Raw genomic sequence first — 24,291 nt, 5'->3', positions numbered from 1 at the left:
ACTAATGAGAGAGAGAGAGAGAGAGAGAGAGAGAGAGAGAGAGAGAGAGAGAGAGAGAGAAGAGAGAGAGAGTGTGTGTGTTGGGGGAGGGAAAGAGGAGAGAGAGAGAGAGAGGTTGGGGGAGGGAAAGAGGAGAGGCCATACCAGACTGCCATGTAAATCTTGACAGGTCGGGAAGCATCACGTCGTCTGCCTGCTCTCAAGATCTCAGGTACGAGGTCTGCCATCTGGTCTCCTTCACCCTATTCAGCTCTTACCATCAACTGAAATGCTAACATAGGCAAGCGATTGTACCTCAGGAGGACTGATAAAATAATGAAGAGTCCTTTAATCTACAGGAAACCATTTTAGTCAATTTATAAGAAATATTGCATCCCTTTGTAGGACGTGTAATTATTTTCTATTAATCATGTGCTATAAAGCTACATTATGCGGTTATTCTGTTATCACTGGGAAGAGGCCTGCAGTCAGCTTCTGACAATGTTAGGTAATTACTAACACAAAGCTGCTTTCTCCTCCTGCAGTAATGCTATCAAGATCCAGAGGTGTAGTGATGCTTATTGTATAAAAATAGCACTCAGAAGGAATTCGCTATCTGAGAAATGGATGGCTTCCAGGCAAAATGTAATGTGCCAGTCAAAGAGGCAAAAAACCAAAGTCAAATTCCCCTAATAATTCAGGGAATAACAGTAAGATGGCAACGAACTTCGCAGTCTGACTCCCACATCACAGCTGTCAAAACACTTAAGTCATCTTATTTGTTTATAGCTGATATTTACTGGGCAGTAGATTGTGCAATAAGGTTGGGGAAAGGACGAGTTTTGATAAAGAGAAACAGACTTTGTGTAACACAGTAGAAAACATATGTTCACATTTGCTTAGGAACTCAGCCTTCCTCTCTGCTGGTGCATTATTTTACACTTGATAAGATTCCCAAATTCACTTAAATCCTTTTCTGTGCCAGATCCCCCTTTCTTGAGTGTATTAATCCACTATCTGCAAACTGGACAAACAAATCTGCTTTACAGAAACCTGACGTATTGGCAGGGTCTAGGGTCTCAGTCCCTTACTGATATACTTGAAGGCAACAGGTGCTCCAAATGCTGGGCAGTCTCTATGTCCTTTGTCTGAACATACACTCATGCTCTGAAGCATGCTAGCCCTTTGTGAAATGAAAGCAATTTCATCCATAGAATATTAAATATGGTGAATTTAAGATCAGTGGATTTAACCTTTATTTTCCACATATGGTAATAATGACTAATAGGTAAAAAACTAAGTTAACATTTTAAACATATAAAGACTTTCTTCAAGGTTATCTCATATGTATGTGTTTGTCTATCTCTCTCCATGGGTACCTATGTATATAGGAACTTATATGAATCCTTCCCTTTCTCATGTTAATGGTTTCCTTAGCAACACAAGGCTTGACATCCATGATGATCAACTGTCCTCATCTAACCTCCCTGCTAGCTCCCTGACCACTGAAGGAGATGGGTGTGAGCCCCATGGTTCTCCGTGCTAGTGGAATACCACTCCTGGGAGGTGCTTTCCATGGCTACCCTGAGCTCACAACAGCTGTGGGATCTAGACCTCTGGTTTATCATTTAGTACTCAGTTGTGACAGACTTCTTTCAATTCACAGCTTGCTTGCTTTCTTTCTTTCTTTCTTTCTTTCTTTCTTTCTTTCTTTCTTTTTTTTTTTTTCCATCGGCCACTCCATTATAATAGCAGGAGAAACATGGACAATGGACAAAGAAGGATTTAATTCACCTAACAAATTTATTTGACATCTCAGAGGCCTGACATACTGAATGCAAGATGCTGTGGCCGAGACATGGCCGTCCTGCCTGATCCTTCATTGACATGTTGGGCAAGGAGAGGCTGAATGAAGCTCAGGAGAGAAGGCTGGAGTGTCAGGGTTTGTCATCTGCCAATCCACATCTCCATGACTGCTGCTGTCACCCACGCTGTCCAGCTGCCACTGCTCCACTGCAGGCCTTTACCACCTCACTGGGAATGGCTGCACCGTTCCCTTTGCCCCTCTGATCTTCTAAGAACTGTCTGCATCAGTGTACACTGCTGCTCAAGAACTCCATCTCCTCATGAGTGACTACAAAATCCTCTGCTTAGCTTCTTCTCTCTGTAGCAACATTTTCCTGTCACTTCTGTAGTCTGCTTGGTTCCACCTGCTACTACACCCACCCCTGCCTGTGTTTACAGAGCGCCCTTCCCAGGAAGACCCCTCCCACAGCTAGATCCTGTCCAGTGCCCGAGACACACTAAGTCAGCTAGCATGACTTGTGTGCCGAATTACCTCCCCACACTACACATCTCACTTTGAGCTGAGCTTTTCTTCCTCAGTTTTATTCCTTCAAATAGCAAAGAACAAACTTCCTGAGCTCAGAGTACTGCCTTGTTCTCTTCTCCATGCCCCATAATAATGCATATGTAATAGATACTCAGTAAGTTAGACACTTGAAACTATCCCAGACCCATGTTCGCATTGGATGGTGCACCAAGTGTCTAACTTTGAAAAGAAATTTAATTTCTAATAGGAACACTTTTTTCTTCATAGATAATTATTTAAGAATCACTTACCAAACACTTGTTTTGATCTATGCACACAGTGAACTTGGGCAAGCTGAAGCAAGCATGGGGCTCCTGCCTCTGGCAGGTGCTGGCTACTGTTTTCCACAACATCCAATGAGATGCTTTGTCTAAAGTGCTTCCATCTTATCTTCAGAAGAAAAGGTATCTGTCTCCTTTGGAACCAGGACCCACCTGATTCTGTTTCTCTGAAGAAATAAATTGACTAGAACTAAGCACTGACAGCTCTGCTGGGGGGGGGGGAGGGGGGGGGCGGCAACATCTCAGGGAGGCGCCTGTGGGGTCTTCAGCTCCTCCCATCTTCTTGAGCTCTCACCTGTCTTCTTGCCTGTCTTGGTTGTAGACAAAGTGGGTAACTCTTTTCACCTTGCAATACTATAATAATTCAATCATCCACTCAGGCTCTAGAGGTTCCTGTGAGAATGTAGCTTTTCAAAGCAGCCAGTGCTGGGCAAAGTCAGGGCTTTGTCTTTTGACTGAAAGGAATTGCAGCTTCCTAGTTCTGGTTGCAGAAACCCCACCACCTGGGAAAGCTCTCCATCCTTCTTTGGTTTTCTCTGATTCTGTTGAGCCTTATTTCTTCACTTGTAAAGTAAGGGTGTGCACTAAAATTCTCCTAACTTTGTGATTCCATCATTCTCGTATGAAACCAGAATTCTTTCCTATATTTAACTATAATTTAGTAAATGCATTTTATTTTATTTTATTTTTTTTTCAAGACAGGGTTTCTCTGTATAGCACTGACTGTCCTGGAACTCACTCTGTAGACCAGGCTGGCCTCGAACTCAGAAATCCGCCTGCCTCTGCCTCCCAAGTGCTGGGATTAAAGGCGTGCGCCACCACCGCCCGACAGTAAATGCATTTTAAATACTTGTCTTTATATGAGATATTAGCTAAATACAAAAATACTTTTAAGATATGGTGTTTATGTCAGGAAGTTCAGAATGAAAGTAGCAAAGAAGGAGGGAAGTAGGAAAGGTGAGAGAGAAGGGAGGGGAGGGAGAAGAGACAAGGAGGGAAGGGAAGAGAGACATGGGGGGGGTGGGGAGAGGAGAGCTGATCTTAACACTGGCCACTGAGTCACACATGGGGAAGCACATGAGTCTATGGTGGGGTTTTGCAATTTTATGTAGAGAAAAATAACAGGTAGTTGTAGACTCCAGATGGAATGAAGAGAGTAATTAATGCAGGGCCTATGTGAAGAAATTAAAAGGAAAACTTGTATTTTCAGGGACAGCAGGTGTGGCTCACACCCAGGGCACAGGAAGAAGCAGTGGAAAACTGGGCTGGAAGGAGAGGCTGGCTTCCTTGTGTCCCTCTATCTATCAGGACACAAGAGTTTATGGTTAACAGACAAAAGAACAAGCAAAGCCTTAAATACTTGTTGAATGAACAAGGTAAAGGTCTCGTTTAGTTTGTTTTCTAGAATCTGTTCTAAGACACTGTTTGCTCAGCTCTCTGCCTACCCTCTGCTCTGCACATTCTCAGCCAGAGGAGTTTATTAGCACTCTCTGTTTCTCAGGCTCCTTGTCTCTACCACCCAGTTCAGGATCCTGTAAGGGAAGCCACTCAAAGCTTCTCTGGATCCAGCTCCAACCAGTTCTCTGCACAGAAAGTGTTTAACAAATAGCCATTGATCAAAAACAAACAAACAATAGAATTAATTAACTAAAAAAAATCAACCAACCATCTATGTTGCTACTGGGTTGAGATACTTAAAATTAATTTCTGATACAAAAAGTCAAAAAGGTAACCTCTTAACTGAGGTCCACATAGTGCCAGGACTGGAAAGGATTTAGGGTGGGATCAGTATTGATTCCTAGAGAAAGTACTGATTAGCTGTGTCCATGGGTAGATTCCACAGAAACATCATCGGACTTCCTATAAGGCAGGTGGGTCTGGGCCATGTGAGAAAAGTAGCTGTGCATGAGCCAGTGGGAGAGCCATTAAGCAGCTTTTCTCTGTGGTTTCTGCTTCAGTTCCTGCCCCAACTTTCCTAAATGATAGACCTGGAAGTGTAAACTGAAAGAAAGCCTTTTCAACGCAAGATTCTTTTTTGTTCAGAGTGTTTTCAACAAAGTAACACAAAGCAAAGTAAGCAAAGGGGAGCTATCTGATCTTGCAAAAGAGCGAGCCTTAGAGGATGGGTGCTTTTCCCTGAGCGCTCTCTCTCTCTCTCTCTCTCTCTCTCTCTCTCTCTCTCTCTCTCTCTCTCTCTCTCTCTCTCTCTCTCTCTCTCTCTCTCTCTCTCTCTCTCCTTTTTAAAAAAATAGCTAACCATTCAACTATGAACACGTGTCACTTGTTAATTCATTAAACATCTACTTTATAAAGCTTTTCTTTTAATAATTATTTTAATTGTGTGTATGTGTGAATGGATATACACACATGTATGCAGGTGTCTACAGAAATCAGAGGTGCTGAATCACACCTGAGCTGGAGTTACAGGCTACTGGGAATCACTCCAGCTCTGCAAGAGCGGTAAGTGCTCTTAATCTCTTAATGACTGAGCCTTCTCTCTAGCCCCAGTTTCCAGTTCAGCAGTCTGACTCTTGTCTCTACTCTCTCTTGCCCAAGAACCTCCCAAGATATCGAGCTTCATGTTCTACAGAGATGAAGGAGACATCACAAAAGACTATCGGCAAAGTTTACAATGACATGCATTGTGCTGGTGAGCTCTTGATTTCTGAGGTAGGGGTTGGGTAAAAAGGGTACAAGAGACCACAGATTGTTCAATGTAAAACACACACACACACGCGCACACACACACACACACACACACACACACACACACACACACACACAATGTGATGCTTTTATGCTTCTGGTTTGCTTCTGGCAAACTTTAGGTTATTCAACACAGAATTAAACTCCTGTAGACCCTGCCACCTGGCTACTTCCCAAGGCAGCCCCTCCCATGGCCACAGGAACCTCTGACACTGTCTTCTTGCTAACTTTCTTTCAAGTCACTACAAGGCCTGGGCCACCAGTGGGCCTCCAAAGCCCCATTCCCCTTCACCGTCAGCCTTGTCCCAGAAGGGAAGGCTGCCTGCATCTTACTTGAGAATGTTGATTGGAAAAGTGGGGCTGCAGCATGTAAACAGAGTGCTCCCACTGCTGGAGGGGCAGGCATGGAGGAGGGGGCAGGTTACACTGGGCCCCAGTACCCAAAGGGACAGCATACAAACAAACAAACGAACAAACAAACTTCCCAAAAGGCCACAGGATTGGATGACTCTCAGGGATTCACTGTCAGCCATGGCTGTCCCCCTGAGCTGTCCTGGTCAGTCTTCAGTGGTTGGCCATGCTATTTGTGCTACCCTGAGCCATCTGATCGCAAATGAGAAACTAGGAGAACTATATATTAAAACAACAACAACAAGTAAAACCCCTAACGCCTTTGTCTTTGCCAGTGAGACTTTTGATTCATTTATTTTATAGGTTTAAAGCCCCAAATGCCATACTAAGTAAATCTTTGTATTCTAACAAGAAGTAAATGTTCAATGACAGCTACAATTCACCAATCACTGGGAAGTATCAACCAAACACAAATAAAGACTGCTTAAACCTTCAGCCAACACAACCTCAAATGCATTTTATTGCACAGTCATGACCACGGTATTATCTACATTTCCCATTTTGGTCTTAAGAAAAAAATTATTTTAAAGGCTGCAAAGCTAAAGTCATGCATGGCTCTGTAAGAAAGAGAATATTCTAGAGTCTTAAGTAGCATCCCTCATCCCTCTTTCCTGCTGAAGGATAGACAGCTCTCTGAAAATAATTTATTGCTTGAAAAGTAAGGATAAGAAGGTGGTTAGCAAGGTACCAACAAGTACAGACAAACTGCCGGAGGCTCTGAGTCCAGACAGCAAGGCAGACTAGCAGGACCAGGGGAGAACACGGGCAGGGAGTCAGCCTGCCACTGTTCCATCTGGAACCTACTGATGAACTACGGATACTGCACAAACATGGTTCTGGAAAACACCATTAGCCTACCAGATAATGTCCATGTTTGGGAAAAGAAAATTGAGATGCAAATAGTAAAATATTTAGCATGATTTTCTAAATAACTGGATTTCAGCACACAATTGAAATTTAAAACTGAAAGATTTTCTACTTCTAATAATGGCTTTTCCATTCTTAAAAAAAAACCCAACCAAACAAAAAAGCCTGAGATCACACTGTATTTTCAGAATTAATTCACCAACTGTTATAAATTCAAATTCAAAACTGTCATAAAAATCTCAAGTTATACCTTCACTTGTCCCTGAAAATATACTCCATCTTTTTTTTTGGGGGGGGGGGAGGAGAAAAAAAGATTTCTAAATCTACATTAAAATACTGAATTATTTTAATTCATTAAGAAAACAGCAAGTTTATATGAAAAGAATAAAGCAAAAAGGTACTGTCTCCATTTAAGGCAAACAGTATTTAGATTTATATTAGTGAGGTTTAAAGGTTGAAACTAAAAAAAAAAAAAAAAAAAAAAAAAGATATTTGAAGGAGGGGCTAGCTCAGCCTGAGGGTCACATAGCAGCTGCTAATTGGAAAATGTTAAAGAGGGAAGGGGGAAGGGGGAAAGGGAAAGAGGAAAAAGGGGGAAGGGGGAAGGGAGAGAGGGGAAGGAGGAAGGGGGAAGGGAAAAGGGAGAAGGGGGAAGGGGGAAGGGAGAAGGGAGAAGGGCAGGGTGTCTGCCAGCTTTTCTTTATTGTATGTTGTATTTGATTTTCACTGAAGAAAGAAAGGGTGGTGGTGGTTAAGATCTGTGTAACTCTCAAAAGAGGCTTAACATAAATAAATCATCCTGAGGCTAACTGAGCACAGCAAGTCCCATCAAGGCGTCCATGAAAAAGAAGGGAAGGAAGGGAGGAAGAGAGGGAGGGAGGAGGAGAAGTAAGGAGGGTGAGAGGGAAGGAGGAGGGAAGAAGGGAGGGAGGGAGGGAAAAATTTAAAAATAAAGGTGTATTTCCATAGAGATGTATAATGAAAATAGTCTAATCATTGAATTAGTGAAACATTTTTTACCATTACATTTACAAAATTGAAATGCCCTTTATTATAAAACATACCATTTGTTTTTTATAAAACATACCATTTGTCTAAATATTTACATTAAAAAATCTTTCCTTAAACTATTTTGTGTTGCCTTTTTAAAATGGACATATTCAAAACTGAGAAATTTGTGGGCAGTAAGTCAAATCATAGATAACATTTCAAATTAAAAGTCAGTACATTTCTGAGATTAAATTGCATTTCTTTAAAACCTTTTAAATAGTTTTATTTATTAAAAAGTCATGACATTGATTTCTTACAAAGTATTCATTTTCTATGTCTTCGCAAATATTTTGCTAGATTCCTTAAACTATATTCTTCCTTTTTATACAATTTCCACACTTAATTCAAAATGATAAACAAAATTTTTCATGATTAATGCTAATACTTTACTGACATGAGATGGGAGAGTAATAACCCATAGCTAGATGTAAAGTTGAATTAATGACACCATTTTGATTGTGCACATTAACTGCAATTACCTGCACTACTCATTCTGAGCCACTAGATGGTGTAAAAAAATAAATTAGAATGGTAAAAGTTTCACGCCATCACCACAAAGATCTAGATAATACTCTAAGATTAAACACATTTCTAGTCATATAAAATAGTTGTTATTTTCATACTACTTCTATTATTAAAGAATTAAATTAGATGTTTACTTATGTGTATGCCTTCAAGTTTCTGAAGAGTTTTCTCGTTCCACTACATGGGCCTTAGGGGTTGAACTCAGAATAAATGCAGGCACTTTTACCTGCTGGGGCAACTGCTTATCCTTCTAAGAATATACAGTACTAGTCCCACTTTGATCTAGAAATGCATTGCTTTCTTCTGAAAATCCTGAGTTTTTAATTTATTATTTTAGGCATTCAGAAATTAAACACAGTTATGGTATTAAGGTCTGTGTCTACCCAGGTTTGAACAAAACTGTAGGTTACAGCAACTGTGAGAGGCTGTCCAGTGTTTCTTTCTGCACCTGTGCAGTGCAAGGTAGAAAGGAAGTCTTCAAACACACACTCGCCTCCAAAGCAAGCAGATAGCCCAGCAAAGTCTGCAGCTATGTTGGGACAGAGCCAGGAGGCTGTTCTCGGCTGTTCTCTTTATCCTAACCATGTACCCTGACTTCACTCTCGGAGGCTCACAACTGCTCACTGTATCAGTCATTTTGCCTATGGGGAGACACAATGACTAACAAGTTCATCTTTCTTGGCGCTTCTTTCAAAAACCAAAATTAGCTCCAGCTAAAATGCTGTCTCTAGAAGGAACCCAATGTTGTTGGAACATCAAGCCTTGCAAAGGTCTGAAAGAGGAGGCTAGTTCTCTTCCCGATAACGGCATTTAAGATGTTCAGACGGACATGAACGCTACCTGTGAGCTGGACCACCTCTAACCGAAGGTCTTAAACAGGTTTCAGAGAAGTTAACTTCTACCCTCAGCACCCTGGATGGACAGTGCACACTAGGACTACACCTTTAATTTCACAGGAACAGGAAATGATAGAAGTGAGACGAGTCCATGCCACTTTGCCTGGGGGCGGTGAGGGGGTGGGTCTTCTGCCTGGGCTTCCCGCAGCCAAGCTGACTCATGAAGAAGGCCTTAAGAAGAGACCCACGTGGGCTTTACAAGCTCCGTGTGTGCAAAGGAATACAATGCTATGCCACATATCCCTAGACTCTGAAATTTCAAATACAAGTTAATCAACCTTTTAATTTTATATACTCACAGCTAAACTGGTTAAATAAACAGTGAACTTGGTAAATTTGGGAGGAATTTCAGAAAAGTTTCCTGATAAGAACTGGGACAAACAGTGTTATTTCTGTTACATAATTAACTGTAAATGCTGGCGTTTTAACTCAGGACAATCAAATGTTTAATAACAGACTTAGCCAAAAGCTGCCATGTGGACATGACAGTAAGATGCTACAGCAACGCATGGATCCTGCCACTGGGAGGCTGACTAGAGTTCAAGACCAGCCTGTCTTTGGGCTTCTCAGTAAGTTGTGATCTGTATTAAGTTATTGGTAAATATTCCTTCTCCCACTAACCTCCAAGTGCTTATGTATTATTCTTTACGACTCCTGGTGTCTAGAATGTGTCCTGGTATTGTGGATGCTTCATATGGTATGGGATTAAGCAGAAGGGACAGGAAATAACTCCTGTGGAAGTCAAGGTAATATAGTTCAAGTACTGTGTCTGCACCAAGAGCAGACACTTCATGAAGATGCTCACTCTAAGATTCTATGACCAGCTGGTCAGGATTTTCTGTACCAGCCAACCAACATTCAAACCCAATATGTGACCTTGTTTTCAAATTCTCTTTTTATCTAATAACTCATATCGTCTTTTTGAAATATCCAAAATATTTCTCAGATCAACACATTAAAGTGTTAGACTTATGACCTATGTAACATCCCCCTGCTTATATTTAAATCATTTTCATTCATGATTTGGTGGTGAGATGATCTTAAAAAGTACACATTTAAAAAAATCCCTATAGCAAAGTAGGAAAAATTTTAGACTAAAAATTAAGAGAACTCATACATAGCATCAGAACCTGATGTTTGAAGCTGACAGGTTCTACAGTCCAGTATCTTAAAAAAGCAGAGACAAAGATTCTCATGTATATAAAGATGAGTTTGAGGCAATACAGTTTGGCACTGCAATCACAAATATAGTGTGTTAAACTTTAAAAAATTACCTCAACCTGTTTGAATACAGAGCCTTTAAATTGCTGGAACACCCAATGTGTTTACACAAAGATGAAAAACTTTTTTTTTTTATAAACACAGTGTTTCCACTGGAGAATGGCAGGCAAACTCAGAATAAGCACACAGAAGAATAAAAAGGAAGAAGCAAGAAAAACATAATTAATAACCTAATACCTTACAATGTTAACTTTCACATAAGTATATTGTTTCTGGATAAGGCAGTAGGTGGAAGCCTGCCAAGGGCTGGAATGACAGGTAAACACACTGCTACGTTGAATCCTGTTATCTGATTGTGTTTAAATTCTGATTATATTTCACTTGACAAAATAATTAATTATTGTGAACTTCCAATTGTTAACTAGGACCTAGAAGAATTCCAACTGGCATTTTCCCCTCGTGTTGTAAATTTAAATGCAGGAGAACTGAGCTATGTATTTCCTTTGACAGCTGTCATTTTTGGGGGGTATTTTCTTACCTTGCTAAGAATGTAAATCACATCACCACGCTTAAAGGACAGCTCGTCAGAAAGAGCTCCAGTACAGTCCCACAAGCCCTGGTAAAAATTAGCATAATCAGTGCTTTTATCTCCTAGGAAAAAAGAAAGAGAAAGTTGGAGTTAAGGCTTGAACCAATAGAAATTAAAGGACTATTCCAGATTGCCAAGAAAGTCTAAGAAGCTCTGGCCTGGATCAGGGAACATCTTAGTGAACCAGCAACTATCTTCCACTTCCATCCCTAATCTAAAACCTGTAGCGACTGCATTCTCAGAACAGCAAGGTGCTTCTGCTCATTTTAAATGAAAAGTCCTAAACTCACTCGCTATGTGTTTGAAGAGCAACTGGTCTTACTACACCATCAGAATATCTAAGGAACAGGACAGACATATTTGAAGTAACAATCTCATGGAGACTGGAACACTTGACAAGAGTGTAACAATAATAGTATATTTTAATACTCAAATATAAAGCATTTGTACTCAGAGTCTCTCAAAGTTGTCTCTAAAGTATTTTTGAAGCTTTGAAATTGCTAGTACAGACTTTTGTTAGTCAGGTCTAGGACACTAGACTCATACAGTGGAGTCATCAGCTCATCCTTCTCCTGGCATAAGCACAATGGATGTGAAATGCTCACACTGCCATACACACCATTAACTGATTGATTATTTAGTGCTTGTCGCTCTGTAATACCATAGTAACTGGGTAATATATGCTTTGTCACTCACACAATGTGGCTCTCCTAAAACACAGCACACAGTTAAATACACTGGATGCTTTTGTTACACAGAGAACTGTTTCCTGTTTTTAATTTCATGATAATTGAGTTTTGATGAGTTAAGGAAAAAAGAATGCACATAATATCAATAAGACACAAGATGCCCGTGTATTCACTAGCCAGGCGGAACACATATGTGCTGACAGCTTTCATTGCTGCAATGTCATCTTTGAATCTGCGGGATAATGTGGAGATGTATGCTGGATCAGGGTTGTCATCTCAGTTTTGTTAGATGGCTTTTAAACAAGAGGCTTCTTGGCAATCTCAAACAGTCACATTAGTACAGTTAGCATAGTGTTGATCTTCACAAAGTATTAATTTACCAGAAGCTTTTAAATTCTCCTTAATGTCCTCAACATTTTTTAAAAAGGAGAATCTGAATAACAGGGAATCTAAGTATTTATAGAATACACCTTTTCACTTAAGTTTGTGAGAAAATAAACAAGGACTAAAAAATACAACCTTACAGAATCCTCTTAATTTTTATCTTTTGGAAAGAGAGAGACAATAGAGGTGGCATGATAGGATGGGGAGGAGGAGACAGAGAGAGAGAGAGAAAAAGAGAGGGGGTAGGGGGGGAAGGAGGGGAGGGGGCACCCTGTATTGGCCTCTCCACTTTAGAACTTGGGCTCAAAGCACTAAAACCAGCAGGAGCACGTGCAAGTCCCAGAGTCCAACCAAGAGCTAAAAATGCTTGTGGCCACCCCTATCACATCCTCCCCCACGCCCCAAGCATAGATTAAATAAATTCTGTACACAGACACTAGAGGGCACTCCTGCTGGACAGATCTCTCCAAACAGTGTCCATTTCTTTCTTTCTTATTTTTTTTTTTTAGGAAAAAAAATCACTTAATAATAAAGTGACTGATTTCCTTTAAAAACCACTTATTTAGACAAATAGAGATTTAGAAGTTGAAACATTCCTGTCAGATTAAATCAACTGCTAAATGGGTCAAATGTTGCACCCCTTGTAGTCTGTCAGTGTCAGGTTGAAAGTCAAGGAGTTAGAGCAGACAGGATGACATCATCTCACATGTGAGGCCTGCCATACAGTTCAAGCCAAGATGAAGAAGGTCTAACTAGCTAGTTTCCCCAGTAGGGGCCCGGCATGTTCCTCACACTGCTCAGAAATAAGCTTGGGCTAAAAACCAGGGTCAGAGTTTTTGGTGGAGCTGTGGGATCCCACAGGGTCCCAGCTGTCCCAGCCCTTCCTCCAGCTCAGACCTTCTCACAGCACTTTTCATGCATTTGACAGCTTTTTTTTTTTTTTTTTTTTTTTTTTTTAGTAGAGGACAAAAGGAAAAATATAAACACACATTCTTATCACTTTGGTTTCTCTCTCCCTGGATACACTTGGAAAAACTCCCATTAACACTAATGGGAGTTATGGAAGCAGGCAAGGGGAGAGACCCCCACGGTGTACAAGATGCATCGCTCCCTAGATGTGCATCAGGAACATTTCACTAAACCTCACTGCCGCCAGGAAGCCACAGAGCCAGGATTCGGCAGAGCTGGAGGAAAGATGCATTTTCAACTGTGCCTCCTATAATCTTGATGATGGTGGTATCCAAACACTGACCTCAGTTCTGGGTCCCAGATGAGAGCAGTGCTGAAGAACACTCTGTGTGCGCCAGCTGTGTGTGTATGACTGACGTTCTAGGTGAAGAGCAGGCACCACCAGCCAGGGGAAAGGCCAGCAGTGTGTGTGTTAGCTGTCTCCTCAGCAAAGTATGGCAGACATTAAGAGTTAGAAATAATCTTATTTGTGGAAAGCAGGGAGCTGCTATAGTTTATCTTTAAAATGTAAGTGGGTCTAACACACATAGACAAAAGTCATATACAAAACAGCTTTGAAAACACACAAGGCTCACAAAAATTAGCACTTTTACCTATGCCCAGAAAGAGAATCCTCATGACATATTTTTGCTTTGCTTTGTGGCAATGGGGATAGCAAACACAGAGCCTCGAATATGCTAGTCAAATGCTTTCCTGCTGAGAAACATCTCTGCCCCCAAGAGAGGCATTTTTTATAATATGGAACATTCAGAAGCACAGTTAATGTGGTTTTGCTGTCTTTACTCAGTGGGTTAACACCATGCTACCTATACTACAGGTAGTATTTTGAAAATTACACACAAAACTTCACCTTGCTTTGTGTGCTGTCCTGAGGGACATGTGTTACTTTTGAAAGAAGGTTAAAAAAAAAAAGCTAGCCTTTGAAAAATTTAGACAATGAGCTTTTAAAAACGTTATAAAATAGATATTTGGCAAAGCTAACAGAATTGTTACCAAAGTACAAATTAAACATGTAAACACCAGACAGTCTGCAAAGACAAGATTATAAAAGATTATGCTGACACTGAATGAAGCATGAGGCTGACACCAGAGACCCTTTCCCTGAGTACCACAAGCCTGAGAAGAGTTTTAGAAAGGAAAGCGTATTTTTATAGTGTTAAAAAAAAAGTCAAACAGGACCATCTATATACCTATAAATATGTATGATCTGTGTAAGATGAATAAATGTGAAACAACTTGTAGGAGACAAGATGAATTCAGCTTTACTTTTATATTTTACATTAGAACACTGATTTTCTTCCTGTAAAATTAGTCAATGTAAAAAAGATACATACAATTCTTGAGGAAGGTTAGAAGTTCACCTGCTGTGATGCTCAGTAAGACAGCAACACCCTCGTCACCTCAGTGCCCTGAGTGGCTGGCTTGATGTGTAAAAGCATTGGACTCCAGTTTGAAAGAACTCTGAGGCCCAGGAGATGGACCGTGTGCCGATGGCAGGAAAGGCGCATCACCTCAGCAGATTCCTTTGAGAACAACTGTTTCCCCTACCCTCGAAGGCAAACATTTGAGGCAAGCTCACTTGTGTCTGTGGAAGATCTAGCTACTGTGTGTTTCTACCTTCGGTACCTGTATAGAAATTTTAAAAAGAAACCTGTATGGTCTTGGCAGAAAAATCATGATTCATAACTTTAAAAACAGATACCTAATTTACTATCAAGCATAGTGACTGGGCTTTGCTGCTGCCATGTCTTACAGCTATGTTTTACAGGGCAAGAGTGCTAGCTAACATCTAATGACTTCGTCCTGTTTCCTTTCTGGGGAAAAAAAAAAAGCAAACACAAACCTTTTGCAGCAACCTGCTCCTGCCTTCCTGTCCAGGTCTAGAATCAGGCCTGTTTCCTTCCCATTATGTCACAGTAGGAAGGCCCCGGGAAAGCTACTTCCTGAACACGCACTGCTTGTCCACCCTGCTTCTGACAACTCAAAAGAGTGATGTATGGGCATATCAGAGAGAGGAAGGTGACCCTAGCTCCAGCTCTTTACAGGCCCCGGGGGTGACAGGGCAGACCTTGCCCCAGCTGACATATGGCTGTGAAGAGGTGTAAAGTCCTGATAAGAAGGCTGCCCATCTCTTTTCTCTGCAAAATAAATGCTGGTTTATCAAAATTAACCTCATGTTTGTGCTACAGATAGTTTATCTTGTGCTACTTGGAAATAGGAACAAGCAAGAAGAGCTGTTCCTATTGTGTGTTTGTACATGGTGTGCACATAATTAGTTCTTGGGGCCACGTGCCAGGTGGAAAGGGATAACGCAGAACATCCTCCCCAGTCTTCTAGGCAACCAGTGTCCTTTTCTCATTTTTAAGCTGCTGTCACTGGACTCTGGCATTTCTTACCCAATTCATTTGCTTTCTGTGTTAATCATATGCAATGAAGATATGCATGGCCAACATTTAAACAGGCTGCAGATCAATTAGCGGTCTTAAGTTTATCTGATTTTTATCAAAGAAGACAGAGCTGTGGGTCGATTGTCAGAGCCTGTGTCAAGTTGACCTTTTCAGAGATGTCTACATTGCCAGTCCCCTGGGCAACTTGTTGTCCCCTGTTAGTCTCTGAATGGCAGAAGTCTGTTCTGCTCAAGCACAAAGTATACACAGATGTCTATATTACATTCTTATAGGTTTGACAGCAACTGCATGTTGTATCTATAAACTGTCCTTTAGCAGTGACACTTCCTCAATGATGATAAGCTAATTTATGCAACTAAATCTCCTTTGTGCAGAAATGAAAGCTAATTGAGTCATTACAAAGTAATTCAGGAAGGAATACCTTGTATAAATTGGCTTACTTTATAAATCCTTCTCAAGTGGTTTTCATGCATCCTAAATGGGACTAAGCAGCTTACCCACCATAAGACATACAGACCAAACAAGTCAACTCCTTTAGGGAGCTGTACAAGCATCTTAGAGTTAGAAAGTGACTAGAACAAAACAAAAATAAGCGTTGCCAGTGCTACCTGAGGTGTGTTGCACACTGTCCCGACTCCCCTTCCCTTGCTCGTCCGTCTTCACTGAAGCAGTGTCCTCTTCCTCCTCTGCAAATAAACAGAGTCAGTAGCACATTAAGAGGCCCCGTGTCTGTCACAGCACCCACCCTGCTTAAAGAACAAGACAGAGTCTACAGCACTTAATAATTATCTTTAAGAGCATAAGACGAGCAAGATTTCTAGTCCTTTGTTAATAACTAAGCAGCGTGTTCATCAAGGCTTAAGTCGACCTGATACAATATAATATATGGCCCAATGTGTTGCATATTTGTTTGTTTTAAATGCGTAGAGAAACTTGTCTGGAGTAATCTTATATCCAGGGCAGCCCTGAAATCTAGCAAAGTAACAGCACCATTATACAAGCATGCTACATTATGCTGAGTAGCAGGAGTACTGCAGTACATGTTCCTAAAACATCAAGACAGCACAGAAAGAAATGTCTGCCATAAAATACAGATCATCTGTAAGTCATCAAAGGTCAGCCATGCTCACTGCTTTCCTCACCAGTCCTCTCACAAGAGACTGCTAGATGGGTCCTAACTCTTAAAGGGAATTCCCCCGAAATTCTACTGTGGATCTCCTATGTGTCACATACCACGGGAGGAAAGGCTTTACAGATGAATGATTATAAAGCACCATTCTGTAGATAAGTAAACTGAGGTGCAAAAGGTGGCAAACTTCCAAAGCATGTGATTTAAAGTTGAGGCTGTGGTTATAAAGCCCACGTTCTTTATCCTCTCTGTAGTCAGGGCTTTGCTCAGACTTTTCTCCCACACACTTCAAGCACATTCCCTTCCCAGGATATGGAACAAAACAGCAAAACATTAAGCAAGAAATTGTTTTCAACAGAACCAAACTATGTCATTCTTTTCTACTAAAAGCAGATGTATTACATTTTCACTTTCCCTATTTAAGGATTTATACAAAACTGAAAATTATTTAGCGTAGGATATACAAACAAATGGCATACCAAAGAAAAACTAAACTAAAAAACATCCTAACTCAAGAATAATCCACAGTGTGTACGTAAGATACACACACATAGGTCTGACTATGAAATCAATCAACCAGTCAGCCAGTTTTCATTGAGGGTCGCCCACGTGTGAGGGAAGAGTCGCTAAGGAGGCAAAGGGACGAAGGTTCTGCCCTGAGGAAGCTGGCAGCCTGCTGGGGTCAGAGATGAGAGCTGAGGGAAAGCAGTTAACAGGGACCTCTCTGATGGGCAGGGAGAGCACTGAAGTGCTGCAGGGGGTGAACCTGGGATAGCATGGAAGACCGGCAGAACACAAGAAAGTTCTTTCCAGGTCCCACCTTAAAGTACAGGCACAGTCATGTTCACAGGACAAAGGAGCACCCCATTCTTGGGGGAAAGCAAGACAGGAGGCAATTTGAGAAATGGGGGCCAGTTTAAGGCCCACAAACATCTTGTCATAGCTGCAGACTCCAGTCTGATGGGCAGTGGGAGCCTTACAAGGTTTCTGGGCAGACAGGGCAGGACTGAAATTGCTTTAGAAATGATCATTAAATCCCATTGTCTCAGCGAGTCTGGATGAGGGGCGTGGAGAGTCTAGATAAAGAGGAAGGAAGTCCTGAACTGTAGAGGCAAAGGAAACAGGAAGGAGATGGCGTGAGAGGTGGAGGAACCAGAATCGATAAGCGTTGTGCCTGCCTTCCTAGACGTTTTAAGGCTCAGGTTTTGAGACTAGTGGACAAATGGACATATCATCCCTAAGAGGCTGGCCCAAACAATCTGTTGCTGGGGGAACACAGACTTGTTTTTGCAAGTGGACAAGGTTAATATCAGAGAAAAGGGCAACTATAATAGATTAGAAAAGTCTCCTGTATACTTTTACCAGTGATTAATCAACGCCAGGATTTGAAGCAAGCTTCAGGGTTACTGTACTTAGAAGTCAAATGTAAGTGGTTTGAGTTTATATAATTCAACTCCAACAAAATAATAAAAGCTTCAAAACAAGGAGCAGCTGGAACAATTTGTCCTCATGCACACTGCCGAGTTAACATCGGTAATTTAATACGGGACCCTTCTTTTAACAACCATCATCTCACTTTGGCCAAATCTCACGGACTACTTATCACAAGCGTTGTTTATGGGGTATTCTCCCATAAACTCTAAGGCAGAGTTCACAGTTAGTCCCCTCTATGCTTTTTTCACAGATGGTGCACTTATTTTTTAAGGTGAATGACAGAGCTTGCCTTACCTTTCTCTCTGTACCCACTCTCTCTCCAGCCTGGGCACAAATCCAGTATTGGGGGTAAAAACTACAGGGGTACTTGTCCTTAGCATAGGATAGCCACAGCTAGGTAGTAAGTACTATTTTTGGCTTTTAAGAAGAAACCAGGATTTAGACTCACCATACAGTGTTAGCACCATAATACCAGAAAAAATAATTGTAGTAATTAAATAGAAAATGTTCTTGGCAAAGTTAACAATAATTTTCAAATAATTTATTACCACAAATTTATTTTTAGTTTATTAAAATGTCTATAGTATATGCTAAGGATTGTATTGATGTAGGAAAACTTTGCCTTTATGAAATGTATTATTAAATCATCAGAAAAATGACAAAATGTTTGAGCGCCGATATGTCCAGTAAAGCACACAGACTGAAGTCTTTGTGAGTGGGCCTTGTAACTAGTGCTGTGGAGCACGGGATGCGTCCGCAGTGTTGTCTGCTTGCATTTCAAAGCTACACTGACATTTTAGGTGAAAACCTTATGCAACCCATCCATCAAGTGTTCCAAATAATATTCAACAATTCATTCTTCTTGGCCTAACAACACAAATAGCTTCCACATAAAAGACAAACTCAAATTTTGTTTGTTTTTAATTTTAGAGGATAATATTCACAATGAATATTAACTACAGCCTGGCACAAGGAAGGTGCTGACTAAATACTGTGAAAAAAAAAAGGATCCAAAACCCACGCAAGTCCTACCGTTCATTTATTAACAGTGCAAAACTCTCCATAACCCTAACTAAAAGCTGCATAAGAACAAATAACCAAAATTTTAGGCAATAATTACCTTTACTCCATTCTAGACATACATACATTCACATGTTATTTTACTTAGATTTATTATTAAACATATTTTATTTTCGTACTGAGACACAATAGCATTATATAATACTAATTAATACCTCAAATAGTCAATGTTTGTGGGTTAATATATTCCATTCAACATTTTAATAACAGTAAACAAAACCAGCTCAGCTCTGCAGTAAAATCCATCAAACCACACAGATGGTTATAGGGTTTTCATTATGTGGTTTCCATAGCAATCATATTGCAAATCTGGAAGCTTCTTGCAAATAAGCAGCTTGTATTTACATGCCTCTCAGCTGCAGCACAAAAGTCTATGACACGTGAAGTTATTATTCCAATCACACGGTGTTAGAAGCATCATCCAGAGATTGTTTTGTGATCAGACAAGATGAAAATAAAGCAAGCTAAGGGCTGAGGGTAATCAGATACAGGCAGCACCTGCTAATCAGTGTCTTCTAGCAATGTCTGGTGGTCAGGAAAGGTTTCGACTTTGAACCCTGTCAGAAATATGAGCCTTCCAGAAGCCATCTGACCTACACAATCCTGAGCCTAACTGCAGCCACTTCTTTTTAATGGCGGCTTGGCCTCCTTCCTGAGTTGAGCAAGGATGAGATAGTCAAGTCTTTCCAAATCTTTTCGGGAAAATCCATGTTGAGAAACTGAGAAACGCTTAGGGTAAAAAAGCTGAGACATCTCCTCTCCTTTATATCAATCTGTCTAATTTGAACATTGATCTAATTCCTAGCAAATGGATTAGTATCATAATAAGGATCACAAATCTGTGCAGCTATGTGGCATGTACAATACTGCTGTCTTTAGCTCGCTAATGTTCCTACTTTAGGATAAACAATCAAAAAGAAAACTGCTTAAAACACCAAATACTGAGAAAGGCCAGAGACCCTTAGCACCCAGGCAAGGTGAGTGAGTTCAGGAGCCAATGGCTGACTCTCCAGTCTTTTCCACACATCATTATGTTTCTCATGGCTTCACTTGATTGTGTAATCATGTATTTTTCTCAAGAATAGTAGTTTTTGCTTAAGCAACCACACTATCCATAGTACCCATGTTTAAATCCATTATGTAGGTAAATCCTCCAATAATTCTAGGAGGCAATATTAGGGCCTTATATCCTTATTATTTTACAAATGCAAACAATGAAACTTGTGGAGCATGAGTAACCTGCTCAGGAGGTATCCAGCTAGGTCAGATGTGAGAGAGGGTCAAACTCCAGGCATACGCTAGTAAGCCTTGGTGTCGCTTCTTTGACTGTCATTAGCATTTAAACTTGCCGAGGGTATTATTTAATAACTGCAAGTACAGGCAATGGATTCAAACATTTACATGTGCACATGCACGTGCACACATACACACAAATACACACACACACCCTTTACTTTATGGCTGGACTATTCTCTAAGGATTTGCTGTTTAAGGACATGAAAGACATTTTAACACAGATGGCCAGGCTCTACAGAACCAGGAACTGTATTAAAACCACCTTTTTTATTGTGGTCCTGGAAGCAGAATAACAGTTCGTAACGCTTACTGTGTGTTGCTTTGTCTTTTCTGTTTTCCTAGCTCTGTCTTCAGCTCAAGCTTTTCACACCCTCAGACATCCCTAATATAGAATCCAGAATTTGGTACAGTTTTTAATGTAAGTCATAACTGAAAACAGATTTGTTTCCAAGTCAGCAAGCTTCCTTTCTTCTTTACATTTAGCAAGGGAAACATGTTTACATGGAAATGGTAGGGATGAGTCTTTCTATACACAGTATCTGAAAGAAGCTCACCCCCATGTCAGTGCCATGAGCTAACCTGAACATCAAGAGCTCAGGCTCTAGGGCACTGTAAGCAAAGTGTCCATCCTTGACTAGATGAACCTGCAGTGCGTGGGGACTGAAGACACAAACTGCTAGCCCTATGTTATGATGTAAAAAGTGGGAGCAACAGTGGGGAGGGGCTATCCACATGGAGAGGGGCTATCCACATGGGGAGGGGGCTATCCACATGGGGAGGGGCTATCCACATGGGGAGGGGCTATCCATATGGGGAGGGGCTATCCACATGACACCTTGCCTTTTAGTCTCTTTCCAGCCCTGTGCTAAGGTATGGAAGCCAGAAGAAAGGTTGTAAAAAAAAAAAAAAAGATAATCAAAAGGATACATACAGGGATACTAAGGTTTACAATGAGGGTGAGGTCCAGAAAGGCTTATAGATCCAAACACTGGTAATATAAATATGATACTTCAAAAAGATTTTTCTGTTTAGCTGGTAAAGCAGTAACATTATATGTTTTTGCCAAAATGGACAAAATAGACTTCAAGAGTTCCAGGTAAACAATGGCTGCCAAGAAAGGGAGAGCCAGTTGTCTCCAGCAATGAGCCCTCATAGGGCATCCAGTCCCAGCAGTCAGCCCTAACTATATACAAATGATCAGCCCTACATGAGCTCAGTAGGTTGTACTTGTGTGTGTGTGTGTGTGTGTACCCAATAGTAAAATAATAAAAGAATAAAACTAGCAATTCTACATTAAGAAATAAAGCAAAATTACAACTATTCAAGTTTTACAAAGATATACGCAGATGCCTATGTTTAGTCTTAAAGTTCAAAATGAACGGACAATTAAGATGACAGGAATGGCAGAGTCACAATGAGCTCTCCAGGAAACGGTCAAGTGTGAATTCCCCCTCCAGCTCTCTGCATGAGAGCTTTAAGAAACATGGACCCTGGTGTAATAAAAAGACTCTTTATGGGCTTACAAATCTGTTAAAAATTTAGTGCTAAAATTTTTATCAACCTAAGAAAGTCAAATTAAGTGATTTCTGTTATAAAAGGTTTGTTTTGGTTCTGCATTTATGACACAATTACAATTCCTTTTTAATGGAAATTAACTTTTTCTTATTATTCTAAGTATAAAAAATTATCTACACATTGCTAAAAAATAGAAAAATGGCAATAAGTTAAAAGAAAAAATAATTTTTAAAATTTTTAAAATTTTTAAAAATTATATTGATTTAAGCACTATTTATACCTTGTAGGCCATATTTTCTTTGGTAAGGTTTTCTCTTTAAAATAGCTTTTTATCAAAAATATCTCAAATGCACACGTATTTCACTATGTCCATAATTTCTTCTCCTAAATGTTATTTATAAATTATTTTAATCTCTTTTTTAGAAAATAAACTGTCACTGTAGATTCTTTAAATTTCATTAGGTAATGGCTGGAGAGATAGCTCAGTGGTTAAGAGCACTGACTGCCCTTCCAGAGGTCCTGAGTTCAATTCCCAGCAACTACATGGTGGCTCACAACCATCTGTAATAGGATCTGATGCACTCTACTGGTGTGTATCTGAAGACAGGTACAATGTACTCATATAAATAAAAATAAATCTTTAAAAAAAATCATTAGGTATAAAGGAAAATCACCTAATCAATAATTAAGTTAGTGATTAGATCATTTAACTATAATATGGCTATCTCATTTGATGTTCAAGTGCCTACAATAATTTCTATTATAGAGCAGACTTTTGAATGCAGGGCTTACATGCTACAGCCTGGCTGTTTGCTCTGCTTCACAGACACCAAGTAAGAAACCTGAATGACTGACAGACTACAGTTATCTAGGCCTGAGAATCTGGCAGATGCTGTCTTAGAAATAAAATGAATGTTCTGGGGGAAAATTATGACAGCATTTATTTCCAATGATAAAATTTAAGCTTTCAAGCAAATACTAGAATGTTGGTCACTTGTAACCACCACGGTAGGCCGCTGACAGCCCCAGCACTGAGAGATGCTCCTGATGAGCTTAGCCCCCAAGCTCACTCACCGATAAGCTGTCACACAAGCTTCTCAAAGTGTCTCTCAGCCCAATAGCAAACACTACAGACTCCCAATCTCTAAAGAAGGTCAAGTTTTTATTGAGAGACCCCATATCCTTCTAACTTCTCTCCCACTCTTCATAGTTAACGCCAGATAGACAGTTCAGCGACTTCATTTTCAAGTCCTCCTGTGATGTAGTTTTACCTGGGCCAGAAGCCAAATATAAGTCCTACTGATTTCAAAAACATGGCTCAACTGATCCCACAACCAAGAAACTCTCTCCACACCCCGCAGGTGACTAGCCAGGTTCCCTGTGTGCTCCAGGATGCACTAAGGCCTACATTTGTACCCTGCTCATGGCAAACTTTGTTTCCTAGCCGACCTTCCTGCAGGCGCGACCTCCCGAGAGCTTCCTTGTATTGCCGCAGACCAGCACAGGGGGTGGGAATGAAATGGTTCCTAAGAATGTTTGTTGAATCAAAGTTAAATGGATCTAGCTAGCTGGGTATTCCGCTTGAGCTTCTGCTACTGCTTGCTAACATTAGCAGTTAGACATGAATTCTGACAGGAAAGGAGTGCATAACACTGGAGCTGAGCTGACTCTCTGAGCTACTGTCCTAAGTCCAGAAATAAAGTACATGCTGTTACCTAGTGTTTATTATACGGATCATAGTCTGTGAATTTCAGCGATCTTCATAGGTCTCTTCAAAAGCTGCATTCATTAAATACATTCTACCACAAGGAAACTGGTGGATTTCCATCCCCCCTGACCACTTTTCCTCTTTGAGATGGTCTGTAATTAAAGCACTTACAGGCTTTACTAGCACACACTTGTTGCCTATTGCTTCTCTGTGGTTTTGAAACCTGCCTTCTGAAGTTCACTGTGTATCTAGCTGCTGCTCACCCTGCCCTCCGGTTATCACAGGTTACCATGACAGCTGCTCTTGCCCACTGCCCTCTCCACAAGTAAAGCCATGGGTAAAGTGGAACAGTGTCCCTATTGATGCCCTGTGCCCTTCAGTCCCACTCACTTTCAATGTTACTTTCACTTGTAGCCTTTACCTGAAGAAGGAACGAATGATAGTGTAAGTATTTATTACCTCATCTTCCCTTCTGCATTATTTTTATTTGTGTGGGTGTGCATGTGTGCATGTGTGTCTGTCTGATAGTACATGTAAGCACGTACTAGTGCATGGAGGTCAAAGGAAAACTTGGGGTGTAGAGTCTCTTGTTCACTGCTGTTTAAACCATGCAATCTCCCAGGAATTCTCCTGTCTCCACCACCTACTTTGCAGAAAGGGGTATTGGGATTGTGGATACATGATACTACATGTGACTTTACATGGATTCTTGGGACCCAAACTCTGACCTTCAATGTACATGTCAAAGCTTTATCTACTAACTAAGCCAATCTCACTAGCCAC

The 24,291-nt window shown here is 40.6% G+C and overlaps 1 protein-coding gene across 2 annotated transcripts in view; it reads right to left on the bottom strand.

The window, feature by feature from the left end:
• The window catches only part of Skap2 (src kinase associated phosphoprotein 2), a 151,525-nt gene that overhangs the window by 5,631 nt on the left and 121,603 nt on the right, over positions 1 to 24,291 (bottom strand). For both annotated transcript variants that reach the window (XM_034519386.2, XM_076913338.1), the window contains exons 10-11: positions 15,955 to 16,032; positions 10,846 to 10,958 (exon numbers count right to left, since the gene is read on the bottom strand). In XM_034519386.2, the coding sequence (XP_034375277.1) occupies positions 10,846 to 10,958; positions 15,955 to 16,032 (191 nt within the window). The remainder of the gene's footprint in view (positions 1 to 10,845; positions 10,959 to 15,954; positions 16,033 to 24,291) is intronic.

This window comes from Arvicanthis niloticus, chromosome 15 (assembly GCF_011762505.2).
Source record: "Arvicanthis niloticus isolate mArvNil1 chromosome 15, mArvNil1.pat.X, whole genome shotgun sequence".
NCBI classification, from domain to species: Eukaryota; Metazoa; Chordata; class Mammalia; order Rodentia; family Muridae; genus Arvicanthis; species Arvicanthis niloticus.
This window is presented reverse-complemented; position numbering and strand designations above follow the sequence as displayed.